Below are 19311 nucleotides of genomic sequence, written 5' to 3' on the forward strand. Positions count from 1 at the left end.
TGATGCGTTGATCCAGCAGACCTTCTGGGTGGAAGTTTCCTGGGAATGAGGTTAGGTGTAATGTGACTAAAATGACAACACTTCAGAGGGTACGTCATCCTTCAGCACAACATGTCACCCTTAATAAAACATATTCATATATCATTTTTCACATTTGTTTATGTCATATTTGACATTTGGTGATTATCTCACACAATTATGCCAAATTTATGAACCCTTTATAAAGCATGACGTTCGGTTCTAGATGCTTTGTAACACACGTATGCAGTGCTTATGAAGGCATTATGAAGGATTTAAGAAGCCTTTATCAGCTGAACACCTAGTTTCTGAAACAAGTCACATATGTCTGTTACAGTGTTAGAGTGTACCTACCTATGTCTGTGTGTTAATAAGTGTGTAGAGGTCTATAACTCACTGGTGTTAGATATTGGTATGAATATAACTAGATATTGGTATGTATATAACTAGATATTGGTATATATATATAACTAGATATTGGTATGTATATAACTAGATATTGGTATGTATATAACTAGATATTGGTATGTATATAACTAGATATTGGTATATATATAACTAGATATTGGTATGTATATAACTAGATATTGGTATGAATATAACTAGATAGTGGTATGTATATAACTCACTGGTGTTAAGTCTTGGTATGATGGTGAGTCTGAGTGTGTTTCCAGCCCGTCTCATTATCTGTGACAGGTCTCTGTGAGGCAGGGTGACAACGGACCTCCCCTCCACTGCCTCTAGCTGGTCACCCGGCTGGATCTGACCTGACCGGGCTGCAGGGCTGCCCCGACGCACCGTCACAAACCTGTGGGACAGCATTGGCGAGGCTGGAGAGAGGCAGATAGAGAGGGAGAGAGAGAGCTAAATGAGTATTGTCAGTCATTAACATTTTAGCAGACACTCTTATCCAGAGCAACTTACAGTAGTGAATGCATACGTTTCATACATTGCATTTCATGCATTTTTCTTTTGTACTGGCCCCCCGTGGGAATTGAACCCACAACCCTGGCGTTGCAAACACCATGCTCTACCAACTGAGCCACAGGGAAGACTGTGGTGGAGAGATACGGTATGGTATAGTACTATGGAGTAGTACAGTATGTCAACTGTTTCTCTCTGGGTATCAGGAAGGACATGTAAACAAAACGAAGAAAAAAGTATGGAAACTGATGCAGTCACTACTGTAGTGGCTCTGGATCAGAGAGTCTGCTAAATGACTCACTACTGTAGTGGCTCTGGATCAGAGAGTCTGCTAAATGACTCACTACTGTAGTGGCTCTGGATCAGAGAGTCTGCTAAATGACTCACTACTGTAGTGGTTCTGGATCAGAGAGTCTGCTAAATGACTCACTACTGTTGTGTCTCTGGATCAGAGAGTCTGCTAAATGACTCACTACTGTAGTGTCTCTGGATCAGAGAGTCTGCTAAATGACTCACTACTGTTGTGTCTCTGGATCAGAGAGTCTGTTAAATGACTCACTACTGTAGTGGATCTGGAATAGACAGTCTGCTAAATGATTCACTACTGTAGTGGATCTGGAATAGAGAGTCTAAATGACTCACTACTGTTGTGTCTCTGGATAAGAGAGTCTGCTAAATGACTCACTACTGTAGTGACTCTGGATAGGAGAGTCTGATAAATGACTCACTACTGTAGTGACTCTGGATAGGAGAGTCTGATAAATGACTCACTACTGTAGTGACTCTGGATAGGAGAGTCTGCTAAATGACTCACTACTGTAGTGACTCTGGATCAGAGAGTCTGCTAAATGACTCACTACTGTAGTGACTCTGGATCAGAGAGTCTGCTAAATGACTCACTACTGTAGTGGATCTGGAATAGAGAGTCTGCTAAATGACTCACTACTGTAGTGATCTGGATCAGAGAGTCTGCTAAATGACTCACTACTGTAAATGACTGGATCAGAGAGTCTGCTAAATGACTAACTACTGTAGTGACTCTGGATCAGAGAGTCTGCTAAATGACTCACTACTGTAGTGGCTCTGGATAAGAGAGTCTGCTAAATGACTCACTACTGTAGTGACTCTGGATCAAAGAGTCTGCTAAATGACTCACTACTGTAGTGACTCTGGATCAAAGAGTCTGCTAAATGACTCACTACTGTAGTGGCTCTGGATCAGAGAGTCTGCTAAATGACTCACTACTGTAGTGGATCTGGATCAGAGAGTCTGCTAAATGACTCACTACTGTTGTGTCTCTGGATCAGAGAGTCTGTTAAATGACTCACTACTGTAGTGGATCTGGAATAGAGAGTCTGCTAAATGATTCACTACTGTAGTGGATCTGGAATAGAGAGTCTAAATGACTCACTACTGTTGTGTCTCTGGATAAGAGAGTCTGCTAAATGACTCACTACTGTAGTGACTCTGGATAGGAGAGTCTGATAAATGACTCACTACTGTAGTGACTCTGGATAGGAGAGTCTGATAAATGACTCACTACTGTAGTGACTCTGGATAGGAGAGTCTGATAAATGACTCACTACTGTAGTGACTCTGGATAGGAGAGTCTGCTAAATGACTCACTACTGTAGTGACTCTGGATCAGAGAGTCTGCTAAATGACTCACTACTGTAGTGACTCTGGATCAGAGAGTCTGCTAAATGACTCACTACTGTAGTGGATCTGGAATAGAGAGTCTGCTAAATGACTCACTACTGTAGAGATCTGGATCAGAGAGTCTGCTAAATGACTCACTACTGTAAATGACTGGATCAGAGAGTCTGCTAAATGACTAACTACTGTAGTGACTCTGGATCAGAGAGTCTGCTAAATGACTCACTACTGTAGTGGCTCTGGATAAGAGAGTCTGCTAAATGACTCACTACTGTAGTGACTCTGGATCAAAGAGTCTGCTAAATGACTCACTACTGTAGTGACTCTGGATCAAAGAGTCTGCTAAATGACTCACTACTGTAGTGGCTCTGGATCAGAGACATATAGTTGAGCTACAGCTGAGATACCACTTCTAAAAAAAGTGCCCTAGCTCGCTCGCTCTGTCTGTCTGTCTGTCTGTCTGTCTGTCTGTCTGTCTGTCTGTCTGTCTGTCTGTCTGTCTGTCTGTCTGTCTGTCTGTCTGTCTGTCTGTCTGTCTGTCTGTCTGTCTGTCTGTCTGTCTGTCTGTCTGTCTGTCTGTCTGTCTGTGTGTGTGTGTGTGTGTGTGTGTGTGTGTCTGTGTGGGGGTGAAGTCTACGACAGCTGCCAACTTCCGATGGTAGACAAGAAGTGATGAGATAGTATGCTTCAATGCTTTTCAACCTGATGATGTCACAGGGTTCCACTAGTTCCACTATCTGGGTTACAGACTGGAGCAGGGGAGGTTCTAGAATAGAGACAGGGTTCTATCTGGGTTACAGACTGGAGCAGTGGAGGTTCTAGAATAGAGACAGGATTCTATCTGGGTTACAGACTAGAGCAGGGGAGGTTCTTGAATAGAGACAGGGTTCTATCTGGGTTACAGACTAGAGCAGGGGAGGTTCTAGAATAGAGACAGTGTTCTATCTGGGTTACAGACTGGAGCAGGGGAGGTTCTAGAATAGAGACAGGGTTCTATCTGGGTTACAGACTGGAGCAGGGGAGGTTCTAGAATAGAGACAGGGTTCTATCTGGGTTACAGACTAGAGCAGGGGAGGTTCTAGAATAGAGACAGGGTTCTATCTGGGTTACAGACTAGAGCAGGGGAGGTTCTAGAATAGAGACAGGGTTCTATCTGGGTTACAGACTGGTCAACAGTAAATAACCCAGCTTGTATCCCTACTTCTCTAACAGTAAATAACCCAGCTTGTTCCCTGCTTCTCTAACAGTAAATAACCCAGCTTGTATCCCTACTTCTCTAACAGTAAATAACCCAGCTTGTTTCTCTGCTTCTCTAACAGTAAATAACCCAGCTTGTATCCCTACTTCTCTAACAGTATATAACCCAGCTTGTATCCCTACTTCTCTAACAGTAAATAACCCAGCTTGTATCCCTACTTCTCTAACAGTAAATAACCCAGCTTGTATCCCTACTTCTCTAACAGTAAATAACCCAGCTTGTATCCCTACTCCTCTAACAGTAAATAACCCAGCTTGTATCCCTACTTCTCTAACAGTAAATAACCTGCTTGTATCCCTGCTTCTCTAACAGTAAATAACCCAGCTTGTTCCCTGCTTCTCTAACAGTAAATAACCCAGCTTGTATCCCTGCTTCTCTAACAGTAAATAACCCAGCTTGTTCCCTGCTTCTCTAACAGTAAATAACCCAGCTTGTATTCCTACTTCTCTAACAGTAAATAACCCAGCTTGTATCCCTACTTCTCTAACAGTAAATAACCCAGCTTGTATCCCTACTTCTCTAACAGTAAATAACCCAGCTTGTATCCCTACTTCTCTAACAGTAAATAACCCAGCTTGTATCCCTGCTTCTCTAACAGTAAATAACCCAGCTTGTATCCATTCTTCTCTAACAGTAAATAACACAGCTTGTCTCCCTGCTTCTCTAACAGTAAATAGCCCTGCTTCTCTAACAGTAAATAACCCAGCTTGTAGCCCTACTTGTCTAACAGTAAATAACCCAGTTTATATCCCTAATTCTCTAACAGTAAATAACCCAGCTTGTATCCCTACTTCTCTAACAGTAAATAACCCAGCTTGTAGCCCTGCTTCTCTAACAGTAAATAACCCAGCTTGTATCCCTACTTCTCTAACAGTAAATAACCCAGCTTGTTCCCTGCTTCTCTAACAGTAAATAACCTAGCTTGTATCCCTACTTCTCTAAGAGTAAATAACCCAGCTTGTATCCCTGCTTCTCTATCAGTAAATAACCCAGCTTGTATCCCTGCTTCTCTAACAGTAAATAACCTGCTTGTATCCCTGCTTCTCTAACAGTAAATAACCCAGCTTGTTCCCTGCTTCTCTAACAGTAAATAACCCAGCTTGTATCCCTGCTTCTCTAACAGTAAATAACCCAGCTTGTTCCCTGCTTCTCTAAAAGTAAATAACCCAGCTTGTATCCCTGCTTCTCTAACAGTAAATAACCCAGCTTGTTCCCTGCTTCTCTAACAGTAAATAACCCAGCTTGTATTCCTACTTCTCTAACAGTAAATAACCCAGCTTGTATCCCTACTTCTCTAACAGTAAATAACCCAGCTTGTATCCCTACTTCTCTAACAGTAAATAACCCAGCTTGTATCCCTACTTCTCTAACAGTAAATAACCCAGCTTGTATCCCTGCTTCTCTAACAGTAAATAACCCAGCTTGTATCCATTCTTCTCTAACAGTAAACAACCCAGCTTGTCTCCCTGCTTCTCTAACATTAAATAGCCCTGCTTCTCTAACAGTAAATAACCCAGCTTGTATCCATTCTTCTCTAACAGTAAATAACCCAGCTTGTCTCCCTGCTTCTCTAACAGTAAATAGCCCTGCTTCTCTAACAGTAAATAACCCAGCTTGTAGCCCTACTTGTCTAACAGTAAATAACCCAGCTTATATCCCTAATTCTCTAACAGTAAATAACCCAGCTTGTATCCCTACTTCTCTAACAGTAAATAACCCAGCTTGTAGCCCTGCTTCTCTAACAGTAAATAACCCAGCTTGTATCCCTACTTCTCTAACAGTAAATAACCCAGCTTGTTCCCTGCTTCTCTAACAGTAAATAACCTAGCTTGTATCCCTACTTCTCTAAGAGTAAATAACCTAGCTTGTATCCCTGCTTCTCTATCAGTAAATAACCCAGCTTGTATCCCTGCTTCTCTAACAGTAAATAACCTGCTTGTATCCCTGCTTCTCTAACAGTAAATAACCCAGCTTGTTCCCTGCTTCTCTAACAGTAAATAACCCAGCTTGTATCCCTGCTTCTCTAACAGTAAATAACCCAGCTTGTTCCCTCCTTCTCTAAAAGTAAATAACCCAGCTTGTATCCCTACTTCTCTAACAGTAAATAACCCAGCTTGTATCCCTACTTCTCTAACAGTAAATAACCCAGCGTGTATCCCTACTTCTCTAACAGTAAATAACCCAGCTTGTATCCCTACTTCTCTAACAGTAAATAACCCAGCTTGTATCCCTGCTTCTCTAACAGTAAATAACCCAGCTTGTATCCCTGCTTCTCTAACAGTAAATAACCCAGCTTGTCTCCCTGCTTCTCTAACAGTAAATAACCCAGCTTGTAGCCCTGCTTCTCTAACAGTAAATAACCCAGCTTGTTTCTCTAACAGTAAATAACCCAGCTTATATCCCCAATTCTCTAACAGTAAATAACCCAGCTTGTATCCCTACTTCTCTAACAGTAAATAACCCAGCTTGAGCCCTGCTTCTCTAACAGTAAATAACCCAGCTTGTATCCCTACTTCTCTAACAGTAAATAACCCAGCTTGTTCCCTGCTTCTCTAACAGTAAATAACCTAGCTTGTATCCCTACTTCTCTGAGAGTAAATAACCCAGCTTGTTTCCCTGCTTCTCTAACAATAAATAACCTGCTTCTCTAACAGTAAATAACCCAGTTTGTATCCCTGCTTCTCTAACAGTAAATAACCTAGCTTGTTTCTCTAACAGTAAATAACCCAGCTTGTATCTCTACTTCTCTAACAGTAAATAACCCAGCTTGTATCCCTTCTTCTCTAACAGTAAATAACCCAGCTTGTATTCCTACTTCTCTAACAGTAAATAACCCAGCTTGTATCCCTTCTTCTCTAACAGTAAATAACCCAGCTTGTATCCCTGCTTCTCTAACAGTAAATAACCCAGCTTGTCTCCCTGCTTCTCTAACAGTAAATAACCCAGCTTGTAGCCCTGCTTCTCTAACAGTAAATAACCCAGCTTGTTTCTCTAACAGTAAATAACCCAGCTTGTAGCCCTACTTCTCTAACAGTAAATAACCCAGCTTGTATCCCTACTTCTCTAACAGTAAATAACCCAGCTTGTATCCCTGCTTCTCTAACAGTAAATAACCCAGCTTGTATCCCTGCTTCTCTAACAGTAAATAACCTAGCTTGTTTCTCTAACAGTAAATAACCCAGCTTGTATCTCTACTTCTCTAACAGTAAATAACCCAGCTTGTATCCCTACTTCTCTAACAGTAAATAACCCAGCTTGTATCCCTACTTCTCTAACAGTAAATAACCCAGATTGTATCCCTGCTTCTCTAACAGTAAATAACCCAGCTTGTATCCCTGCTTCTCTAACAGTAAATAACCCAGCTTGTCTCCCTGCTTCTCTAACAGTAAATAACCCAGCTTGTAGCCCTGCTTCTCTAACAGTAAATAACCCAGCTTGTTTCTCTAACAGTAAATAACCCAGCTTGTAGCCCTACTTCTCTAACAGTAAATAACCCAGTTTGTATCCCTACTTCTCTAACAGTAAATAACCCAGCTTGTATCCCTGCTTCTCTAACAGTAAATAACCCAGTTTGTCTCCCTGCTTCTCTAACAGTAAATAACCCAGCTTGTAGCCCTGCTTCTCTAACAGTAAATAACCCAGCTTGTTTCTCTAACAGTAAATAACCCAGCTTGTAGCCCTACTTCTCTAACAGTAAATAACCCAGCTTATATCCCTAATTCTCTAACAGTAAATAACCCAGCTTGTATCCCTACTTCTCTAACAGTAAATAACCCAGCTTGTAGCCCTACATCTCTAACTGTAAATAACCCAGCTTGTTCCCTGCTTCTCTATCAGTAAATAACCTAGCTTGTATCCCTACTTCTCTAAGAGTAAATAACCCAGCTTGTATCCCTGCTTCTCTAACAATAAATAACCTGCTTCTCTAACAGTAAATAACCCAGCTTGTATCCCTGCTTCTCTAACAGTAAATAACCCAGCTTGTATCCCTGCTTCTCTAACAGTAAATAACCTAGCTTGTTTCTCTAACAGTAAATAACCCAGCTTCTATCTCTACTTCTCTAACAGTAAATAACCCAGCTTGTATCCCTACTTCTCTAACAGTAAATAACCCAGCTTGTATCCCTACTTCTCTAACAGTAAATAACCCAGCTTGTATCCCTACTTCTCTAACAGTAAATAACCCAGCTTGTATCCCTGCTTCTCTAACAGTAAATAACCCGGCTTGTATCCCTGCTTCTCTAACAGTAAATAACCCAGCTTGTCTCCCTGCTTCTCTAACAGTAAATAACCCAGCTTGTAGCCCTGCTTCTCTAACAGTAAATAACCCAGCTTGTTTCTCTAACAGTAAATAACCCAGCTTGTAGCCCTACTTCTCTAACAGTAAATAACAAAGCTTGTATCCCTACTTCTCTAACAGTAAATAACCCAGCTGATATCCCTAATTCTCTAACAGTAAATAACCCAGCTTGTATCCCTGCTTCTCTAACAGTAAATAACCCAGCTTGTCTCCCTGCTTCTCTAACAGTAAATAACCCAGATTGTATCCCTACTTCTCTAACAGTAAATAACCCAGCTTGTAGCTCTGCTTCTCTAACAGTAAATAACCCAGCTTGTATCCCTGCTTGTAGGTCTGCTTCTCTAACAGTAAATAACCTAGCTTGTATCCCTACTTCTCTAACAGTAAATAACCCAGCTTGTTTCCCTGCTTCTCTAACAATAAATAACCTGCTTCTCTAACAGTAAATAACCCAGCTTAAATAACTCAGCTTGTAGCCCTGCTTCTCTAACAGTAAATAACCTAGCTTGTTTCTCTAACAGTAAATAACCCAGCTTGTATCTCTACTTCTCTAACAGTAAATAACCCAGCTTGTATCCCTACTTCTCTAACAGTAAATAACCCAGCTTGTATCCCTACTTCTCTAACAGTAAATAACCCAGCTTGTAACCCTACTTCTCTAACAGTAAATAACCCAGCTTGTATCCCTGCTTCTCTAACAGTAAATAACCCAGCTTGTATCCCTGCTTCTCTAACAGTAAATAACCCAGCTTGTTTCTCTAACAGTAAATAACCCAGCTTGTTTCTCTAACAGTAAATAACCCAGCTTGTATCTCTACTTCTCTAACAGTAAATAACCCAGCTTGTATCCCTACTTCTCTAACAGTAAATAACCCAGCTTGTATCCCTGCTTCTCTAACAGTAAATAACCCAGCTTGTATCCCTGCTTCTCTAACAGTAAATAACCTAGCTTGTTTCTCTAACAGTAAATAACCCAGCTTGTATCCCTACTTCTATAACAGTAAATAACCCAGCTTGTTCCCTGCTTCTCTAACAGTAAATAACCCAGCTTGTATCCCTACTTCTCTAACAGTAAATAACCCAGCTTGTTTCTCTGCTTCTCTAACAGTAAATAACCCAGCTTGTATCCCTACTTCTCTAACAGTATATAACCCAGCTTGTATCCCTACTTCTCTAACAGTAAATAACCCAGCTTGTATCCCTACTTCTCTAACAGTAAATAACCCAGCTTGTATCCCTACTTCTCTAACAGTAAATAACCCAGCTTGTATCCCTACTCCTCTAACAGTAAATAACCCAGCTTGTATCCCTACTTCTCTAACAGTAAATAACCCAGCTTGTTCCCTGCTTCTCTAACAGTAAATAACCCAGCTTGTATTCCTACTTCTCTAACAGTAAATAACCCAGCTTGTATCCCTGCTTCTCTAACAGTAAATAACCCAGCTTGTATCCCTGCTTCTCTAACAGTAAATAACCCAGCTTGTTTCTCTAACAGTAAATAACCCAGCTTGTATCTCTACTTCTCTAACAGTAAATAACCCAGCTTGTATCCCTACTTCTCTAACAGTAAATAACCCAGCTTGTATCCCTGCTTCTCTAACAGTAAATAACCCAGCTTGTATCCCTGCTTCTCTAACAGTAAATAACCTAGCTTGTTTCTCTTACAGTAAATAACCCAGCTTGTATCACTACTTCTATAACAGTAAATAACCCAGCTTGTTTCCCTGCTTCTCTAACAGTAAATAACCCAGCTTGTATCCCTCTTCTCTAACAGTAAATAACCCAGCTTGTTTCTCTGCTTCTCTAACAGTAAATAACCCAGCTTGTATCCCTACTTCTCTAACAGTATATAACCCAGCTTGTATCCCTACTTCTCTAACAGTAAATAACCCAGCTTGTATCCCTACTTCTCTAACAGTAAATAACCCAGCGTGTATCCCTACTTCTCTAACAGTAAATAACCCAGCTTGTATCCCTAATCCTCTAACAGTAAATAACCCAGCTTGTATCCCTACTTCTCTAACAGTAAATAACCCAGCTTGTTCCCTGCTTCTCTAACAGTAAATAACCAAGCTTGTATTCCTACTTCTCTAACAGTAAATAACCCAGCTTGTATCCCTGCTTCTCTAACAGTAAATAACCCAGCTTGTATCCCTGCTTCTCTAACAGTAAATAACCCAGCTTGTTTCTCTAACAGTAAATAACCCAGCTTGTATCCCTACTTCTCTAACAGTAAATAACCCAGCTTGTATCCCTACTTCTCTAACAGTAAATAACCCAGCTTGTATCCCTACTCCTCTAACAGTAAATAACCCAGCTTGTATCCCTACTTCTCTAACAGTAAATAACCCAGCTTGTTCCCTGCTTCTCTAACAGTAAATAACCCAGCTTGTATTCCTACTTCTCTAACAGTAAATAACCCAGCTTGTATCCCTGCTTCTCTAACAGTAAATAACCCAGCTTGTATCCCTGCTTCTCTAACAGTAAATAACCCAGCTTGTTTCTCTAACAGTAAATAACCCAGCTTGTATCTCTACTTCTCTAACAGTAAATAACCCAGCTTGTATCCCTACTTCTCTAACAGTAAATAACCCAGCTTGTATCCCTGCTTCTCTAACAGTAAATAACCCAGCTTGTATCCCTGCTTCTCTAACAGTAAATAACCTAGCTTGTTTCTCTTACAGTAAATAACCCAGCTTGTATCCCTACTTCTCTAACAGTAAATAACCCAGCTTGTTCCCTGCTTCTCTAACAGTAAATAACCCAGCTTGTATTCCTACTTCTCTAACAGTAAATAACCCAGCTTGTATCCCTGCTTCTCTAACAGTAAATAACCCAGCTTGTATCCCTGCTTCTCTAACAGTAAATAACCCAGCTTGTATCCCTGCTTCTCTAACAGTAAATAACCCAGCTTGTATCCCTACTCCTCTAACAGTAAATAACCCAGCTTGTATCCATTCTTCTCTAACAGTAAATAACCCAGCTTGTATCCCTGCTTCTCTATCAGTAAATAACCCAGCTTGTATCCCTGCTTCTCTAACAGTAAATAACCTGCTTGTATCCCTGTTTCTCTAACAGTAAATCACCCAGCTTGTTCCCTGCTTCTCTAACAGTAAATAACCCAGCTTGTATCCCTGCTTCTCTAACAGTAAATAACCCAGCTTGTTCCCTGCTTCTCTAACAGTAAATAACCCAGCTTGTATCCCTGCTTCTCTAACAGTAAATAACCCAGCTTGTCTCCCTGCTTCTCTAACAGTAAATAGCCCTGCTTCTCTAACAGTAAATAACCCAGCTTGTAGCCCTACTTGTCTAACAGTAAATAACCCAGCTTATATCCCTAATTCTCTAACAGTAAATAACCCAGCTTGTATCCCTACTTCTCTAACAGTAAATAACCCAGCTTGTAGCCCTGCTTCTCTAACAGTAAATAACCCAGCTTGTATCCCTACTTCTCTAACAGTAAATAACCCAGCTTGTTCCCTGCTTCTCTAACAGTAAATAACCTAGCTTGTATCCCTACTTCTCTAAGAGTAAATAACCCAGCTTGTATCCCTGCTTCTCTATCAGTAAATAACCCAGCTTGTATCCCTGCTTCTCTAACAGTAAATAACCTGCTTGTATCCCTGCTTCTCTAACAGTAAATAACCCAGCTTGTTCCCTGCTTCTCTAACAGTAAATAACCAAGCTTGTATCCCTGCTTCTCTAACAGTAAATAACCCAGCTTGTTCCCTGCTTCTCTAACAGTAAATAACCCAGCTTGTATCCCTACTTCTCTAACAGTAAATAACCCAGCTTGTATCCCTACTTCTCTAACAGTAAATAACCCAGCGTGTATCCCTACTTCTCTAACAGTAAATAACCCAGCTTGTATCCCTACTTCTCTAACAGTAATTAACCCAGCTTGTATCCCTGCTTCTCTAACAGTAAATAACCCAGCTTGTAGCCCTGCTTCTCTAACAGTAAATAACCCAGCTTATATCCCTAATTCTCTAACAGTAAATAACCCAGCTTGTATCCCTACTTCTCTAACAGTAAATAACCCAGCTTGTAGCCCTGCTTCTCTAACAGTAAATAACCCAGCTTGTATCCCTACTTCTCTAACAGTAAATAACCCAGCTTGTTCCCTGCTTCTCTAACAGTAAATAACCTAGCTTGTATCCCTACTTCTCTAAGAGTAAATAACCCAGCTTGTATCCCTGCTTCTCTATCAGTAAATAACCCAGCTTGTATCCCTGCTTCTCTAACAGTAAATAACCTGCTTGTATCCCTGCTTCTCTAACAGTAAATAACCCAGCTTGTTCCCTGCTTCTCCAACAGTAAATAACCAAGCTTGTATCCCTGCTTCTCTAACAGTAAATAACCCAGCTTGTTCCCTGCTTCTCTAACAGTAAATAACCCAGCTTGTATCCCTACTTCTCTAACAGTAAATAACCCAGCTTGTATCCCTACTTCTCTAACAGTAAATAACCCAGCGTGTATCCCTACTTCTCTAACAGTAAATAACCCAGCTTGTATCCCTACTTCTCTAACAGTAATTAACCCAGCTTGTATCCCTGCTTCTCTAACAGTAAATAACCCAGCTTGTAGCCCTGCTTCTCTAACAGTAAATAACCCAGCTTGTTTCTCTAACAGTAAATAACCCAGCTTATATCCCTAATTCTCTAACAGTAAATAACCCAGCTTGTATCCCTACTTCTCTAACAGTAAATAACCCAGCTTGAGCCCTGCTTCTCTAACAGTAAATAACCCAGCTTGTATCCCTGCTTCTCTAACAGTAAATAACCCAGCTTGTATCCCTGCTTCTCTAACAGTAAATAACCTAGCTTGTTTCTCTAACAGTAAATAACCCAGCTTGTATCTCTACTTCTCTAACAGTAAATAACCCAGCTTGTAGCCCTACTTCTCTAACTGTAAATAACCCAGCTTGTTCCCTGCTTCTCTAACAGTAAATAACCCAGCTTGTAGCCCTACTTCTCTAACTGTAAATAACCCAGCTTGTTCCCTGCTTCTCTAACAGTAAATAACCTAGCTTGTATCCCTACTTCTCTAAAAGTAAATAACCCAGCTTGTTTCCCTGCTTCTCTAACAATAAATAACCTGCTTCTCTAACAGTAAATAACCCAGCTTGTATCCCTACTTCTCTAACAGTGAATAACCCAGCTTGTATCACTACTTCTCTAACAGTAAATAACCCAGCTTGTATCCCTACTTCTCTAACAGTAAATAACCCAGCTTGTTCCCTGCTTCTCTAACATTAAATAACCTAGCTTGTATCCCTACTTCTCTAAGAGTAAATAACCCAGCTTGTATCCCTGCTTCTCTATCAGTAAATAACCCAGCTTGTATCCCTGCTTCTCTAACAGTAAAAAACCCAGCTTGTATCCCTGCTTCTCTAACAGTAAATAACCCAGCTTGTTCCCTGCTTCTCTAACAGTAAATAACCCAGCTTGTATCCATACTTCTCTAACAGTAAATAACCCAGCTTGTATCCCTACTTCTCTAACAGTAAATAACCCAGCGTGTATCCCTACTTCTCTAACAGTAAATAACCCAGCTTGTATCCCTACTTCTCTAACAGTAAATAACCCAGCTTGTATCCCTGCTTCTCTAACAGTAAATAACCCAGCTTGTATCCCTGCTTCTCTAACAGTAAATAACCCAGCTTGTCTCCCTGCTTCTCTAACAGTAAATAACCCAGCTTGTAGCCCTGCTTCTCTAACAGTAAATAACCCAGCTTGTATCCCTGCTTCTCTAACAGTAAATAACCTGCTTGTATCCCTGCTTCTCTAACAGTAAATAACCCAGCTTGTTCCCTGCTTCTCTAACAGTAAATAACCCAGCTTGTATCCCTGCTTCTCTAACAGTAAATAACCCAGCTTGTTCCCTGCTTCTCTAACAGTAAATAACCCAGCTTGTATCCCTACTTCTCTAACAGTAAATAACCCAGCTTGTATCCCTACTTCTCTAACAGTAAATAACCCAGCGTGTATCCCTACTTCTCTAACAGTAAATAACCCAGCTTGTATCCCTACTTCTCTAACAGTAATTAACCCAGCTTGTATCCCTGCTTCTCTAACAGTAAATAACCCAGCTTGTATCCCTGCTTCTCTAACAGTAAATAACCCAGCTTGTGTCCCTGCTTCTCTAACAGTAAATAACCCAGCTTGTAGCCCTGCTTCTCTAACAGTAAATAACCCAGCTTGTTTCTCTAACAGTAAATAACCCAGCTTATATCCCTAATTCTCTAACAGTAAATAACCCAGCTTGTATCCCTACTTCTCTAACAGTAAATAACCCAGCTTGTATCCCTACTTCTCTAACAGTAAATAACCCAGCTTGTATCCCTGCTTCTCTAACAGTAAATAACCCAGCTTGTATCCCTGCTTCTCTAACAGTAAATAACCTAGCTTGTTTCTCTAACAGTAAATAACCCAGCTTGTATCTCTACTTCTCTAACAGTAAATAACCCAGCTTGTAGCCCTACTTCTCTAACTGTAAATAACCCAGCTTGTTCCCTGCTTCTCTAACAGTAAATAACCCAGCTTGTAGCCCTACTTCTCTAACTGTAAATAACCCAGCTTGTTCCCTGCTTCTCTAACAGTAAATAACCTAGCTTGTATCCCTACTTCTCTAAAAGTAAATAACCCAGCTTGTTTCCCTGCTTCTCTAAAAATAAATAACCTGCTTCTCTAACAGTAAATAACCCAGCTTGTATCCCTACTTCTCTAACAGTGAATAACCCAGCTTGTATCACTACTTCTCTAACAGTAAATAACCCAGCTTGTATCCCTACTTCTCTAACAGTAAATAACCCAGCTTGTTCCCTGCTTCTCTAACATTAAATAACCTAGCTTGTATCCCTACTTCTCTAAGAGTAAATAACCCAGCTTGTATCCCTGCTTCTCTATCAGTAAATAACCCAGCTTGTATCCCTGCTTCTCTAACAGTAAATAACCCAGCTTGTATCCCTGCTTCTCTAACAGTAAATAACCCAGCTTGTTCCCTGCTTCTCTAACAGTAAATAACCCAGCTTGTATCCCTACTTCTCTAACAGTAAATAACCCAGCTTGTATCCCTACTTCTCTAACAGTAAATAACCCAGCGTGTATCCCTACTTCTCTAACAGTAAATAACCCAGCTTGTATCCCTACTTCTCTAACAGTAAATAACCCAGCTTGTATCCCTGCTTCTCTAACAGTAAATAACCCAGCTTGTATCCCTGCTTCTCTAACAGTAAATAACCCAGCTTGTATCCCTACTTCTCTAACAGTAAATAACCCAGCTTATATCCCTAATTCTCTAACAGTAAATAACCCAGCTTGTATCCCTACTTCTCTAACAGTAAATAACCCAGCTTGAGCCCTGCTTCTCTAACAGTAAATAACCCAGCTTGTATCCCTGCTTCTCTAACAGTAAATAACCCAGCTTGTATCCCTGCTTCTCTAACAGTAAATAACCTAGCTTGTTTCTCTAACAGTAAATAACCCAGCTTGTATCTCTACTTCTCTAACAGTAAATAACCCAGCTTGTAGCCCTACTTCTCTAACTGTAAATAACCCAGCTTGTTCCCTGCTTCTCTAACAGTAAATAACCTAGCTTGTATCCCTACTTCTCTAAAAGTAAATAACCCAGCTTGTTTCCCTGCTTCTCTAACAATAAATAACCTGCTTCTCTAACAGTAAATAACCCAGCTTGTATCCCTACTTCTCTAACAGTGAATAACCCAGCTTGTATCACTACTTCTCTAACAGTAAATAACCCAGCTTGTATCCCTACTTCTCTAACAGTAAATAACCCAGCTTGTTCCCTGCTTCTCTAACATTAAATAACCTAGCTTGTATCCCTACTTCTCTAAGAGTAAATAACCCAGCTTGTATCCCTGCTTCTCTATCAGTAAATAACCCAGCTTGTATCCCTGCTTCTCTAACAGTAAATAACCCAGCTTGTATCCCTGCTTCTCTAACAGTAAATAACCCAGCTTGTTCCCTGCTTCTCTAACAGTAAATAACCCAGCTTGTATCCCTACTTCTCTAACAGTAAATAACCCAGCTTGTATCCCTACTTCTCTAACAGTAAATAACCCAGCGTGTATCCCTACTTCTCTAACAGTAAATAACCCAGCTTGTATCCCTACTTCTCTAACAGTAAATAACCCAGCTTGTATCCCTGCTTCTCTAACAGTAAATAACCCAGCTTGTATCCCTGCTTCTCTAACAGTAAATAACCCAGCTTGTAGCCCTGCTTCTCTAACAGTAAATAACCCAGCTTGTTTCTCTAACAGTAAATAACCCAGCTTATATCCCTAATTCTCTAACAGTAAATAACCCAGCTTGTATCCCTACTTCTCTAACAGTAAATAACCCAGCTTGAGCCCTGCTTCTCTAACAGTAAATAACCCAGCTTGTATCCCTACTTCTCTAACAGTAAATAACCCAGCTTGTTCCCTGCTTCTCTAACAGTAAATAACCTAGCTTGTATCCCTACTTCTCTAAGAGTAAATAACCCAGCTTGTTTCCCTGCTTCTCTAACAATAAATAACCTGCTTCTCTAACAGTAAATAACCCAGTTTGTATCCCTGCTTCTCTAACAGTAAATAACCCAGCTTGTATCCCTGCTTCTCTAACAGTAAATAACCTAGCTTGTTTCTCTAACAGTAAATAACCCAGCTTGTATCCCTACTTCTCTAACAGTAAATAACCCAGCTTGTATCCCTACTTCTCTAACAGTAAATAACCCAGCTTGTATCCCTACTTCTCTAACAGTAAATAACCCAGCTTGTATCCCTGCTTCTCTAACAGTAAATAACCCAGCTTGTCTCCCTGCTTCTCTAACAGTAAATAACCCAGCTTGTAGCCCTGCTTCTCTAACAGTAAATAACCCAGCTTGTTTCTCTAACAGTAAATAACCCAGCTTGTAGCCCTACTTCTCTAACAGTAAATAACCCAGCTTGTATCCCTACTTCTCTAACAGTAAATAACCCAGCTTGTATCCCTACTTCTCTAACAGTAAATAACCCAGTTTGTATCCCTACTTCTCTAACAGTAAATAACCCAGCTTGTATCCCTGCTTCTCTAACAGTAAATAACCCAGCTTGTCTCCCTGCTTCTCTAACAGTAAATAACCCAGCTTGTAGCCCTGCTTCTCTAACAGTAAATAACCCAGCTTGTAGCCCTACTTCTCTAACAGTAAATAACCCAGCTTATATCCCTAATTCTCTAACAGTAAATAACCCAGCTTGTATCCCTACTTCTCTAACAGTAAATAACCCAGCCTGTAGCCCTACTTCTCTAACTGTAAATAACCCAGCTTGTTCCCTGCTTCTCTAACAGTAAATAACCTAGCTTGTATCCCTACTTCTCTAAGAGTAAACAACCCAGCTTGTTTCACTGCTTCTCTAACAATAAATAACCTGCTTCTCTAACAGTAAATAACCCAGCTTGTAAATAACCCAGCTTGTAGCCCTGCTTCTCTAACAGTAAATAACCCAGCTTGTTTCTCTAACAGTAAATAACCCAGCTTGTATCCCTACTTCTCTAACAGTAAATAACCCAGCTTGTAGCTCTGCTTCTCTAACAGTAAATAACCCAGCTTGTATCCCTGCTTGTAGCTCTGCTTCTCTAACAGTAAATAACCTAGCTTGTATCCCTACTTCTCTAACAGTAAATAACCCAGCTTGTTTCCCTGCTTCTCTAACAATAAATAACCTGCTTATCTAACAGTAAATAACCCAGCTTGTAAATAACCCAGCTTGTAGCCCTGCTTCTCTAACAGTAAATAACCCAGCTTGTTTCTCTAACAGTAAATAACCCAGCTTGTAGCCCTACTTCTCTAACAGTAAATAACCTAGCTTGTATGCCTACTTCTCTAACAGTAAATAACCCAGCTTGTATCCCTACTTCTCTAACAGTAAATAACCCAGCTTGTAGCTCTGCTTCTCTAACAGTAAATAACCCAGCTTGTATCCCAGCTTTTAGCTCTGCTTCTCTAACAGTAAATAACCTAGCTTGTATCCCTACTTCTCTAACAGTAAATAACCCAGCTTGTTTCCCTGCTTCTCTAACAATAAATAACCTGCTTCTCTAACAGTAAATAACCCAGCTTGTATCCCTGCTTCTCTAACAGTAAATAACCCAGCTTGTATCCCTGCTTCTCTAACAGTAAATAACATAGATTGTTTCTCTAACAGTAAATAACCCAGCTTGTATCTCTACTTCTCTAACAGTAAATAACCCAGCTTGTATCCCTACTTCTCTAACAGTAAATAACCCAGCTTGTATCCCTACTTCTCTAACAGTAAATAACCCAGCTTGTATCCCTACTTCTCTAACAGTAAATAACCCAGCTTGTAGCCCTGCTTCTCTAACAGTAAATAACCCAGCTTGTTTCTCTAACAGTAAATAACCCAGCTTGTAGCCCTACTTCTCTAACAGTAAATAACCCAGCTTGTATCCCTACTTCTCTAACAGTAAATAACCCAGCTTGTATCACTACTTCTCTAACAGTAAATAACCCAGCTTGTATCCCTACTTCTCTAAGAGTAAATAACCCAGCTTGTATCCCTGCTTCTCTATCAGTAAATAACCCAGCTTGTATCCCTGCTTCTCTAACAGTAAATAACCCAGCTTGTATCCCTGCTTCTCTAACAGTAAATAACCCAGCTTGTATCCCTACTTCTCTAACAGTAAATAACCCAGCTTGTATCCCTGCTTCTCTAACAGTAAATAACCCAGCTTGTATCCCTGCTTCTCTAACAGTAAATAACCCAGCTTGTCTCCCTGCTTCTCTAACAGTAAATAACCCAGCTTGTAGCCCTGCTTCTCTAACAGTAAATAACCCAGCTTGTTTCTCTAACAGTAAATAACCCAGCTTATATCCCTAATTCTCTAACAGTAAATAACCCAGCTTGTATCCCTACTTCTCTAACAGTAAATAACCCAGCTTGAGCCCTGCTTCTCTAACAGTAAATAACCCAGCTTGTATCCCTACATCTCTAACAGTAAATAACCCAGCTTGTTCCCTGCTTCTCTAACAGTAAATAACCTAGCTTGTATCCCTACTTCTCTAAGAGTAAATAACCCAGCTTGTTTCCCTGCTTCTCTAACAATAAATAACCTGCTTCTCTAACAGTAAATAACCCAGTTTGTATCCCTGCTTC

General features: G+C 40.4%; 1 protein-coding gene across 5 annotated transcripts in view; it reads right to left on the minus strand.

The window, feature by feature from the left end:
- LOC106566317 (membrane-associated guanylate kinase, WW and PDZ domain-containing protein 1) overlaps window positions 1-19311 on the minus strand; it is a 97632-nt gene that overhangs the window by 23731 nt on the left and 54590 nt on the right. For all 5 annotated transcript variants that reach the window (XM_045692832.1, XM_045692831.1, XM_045692829.1 and 2 more), the window contains exon 5: window positions 648-848. In XM_045692832.1, coding sequence (XP_045548788.1) covers window positions 648-848 — 201 coding nt within the window. The remainder of the gene's footprint in view (window positions 1-647; window positions 849-19311) is intronic.

The sequence above is a fragment of the Salmo salar genome, chromosome ssa13, assembly GCF_905237065.1.
Source record: "Salmo salar chromosome ssa13, Ssal_v3.1, whole genome shotgun sequence".
In the NCBI taxonomy this organism is placed as follows: Eukaryota; Metazoa; Chordata; class Actinopteri; order Salmoniformes; family Salmonidae; genus Salmo; species Salmo salar.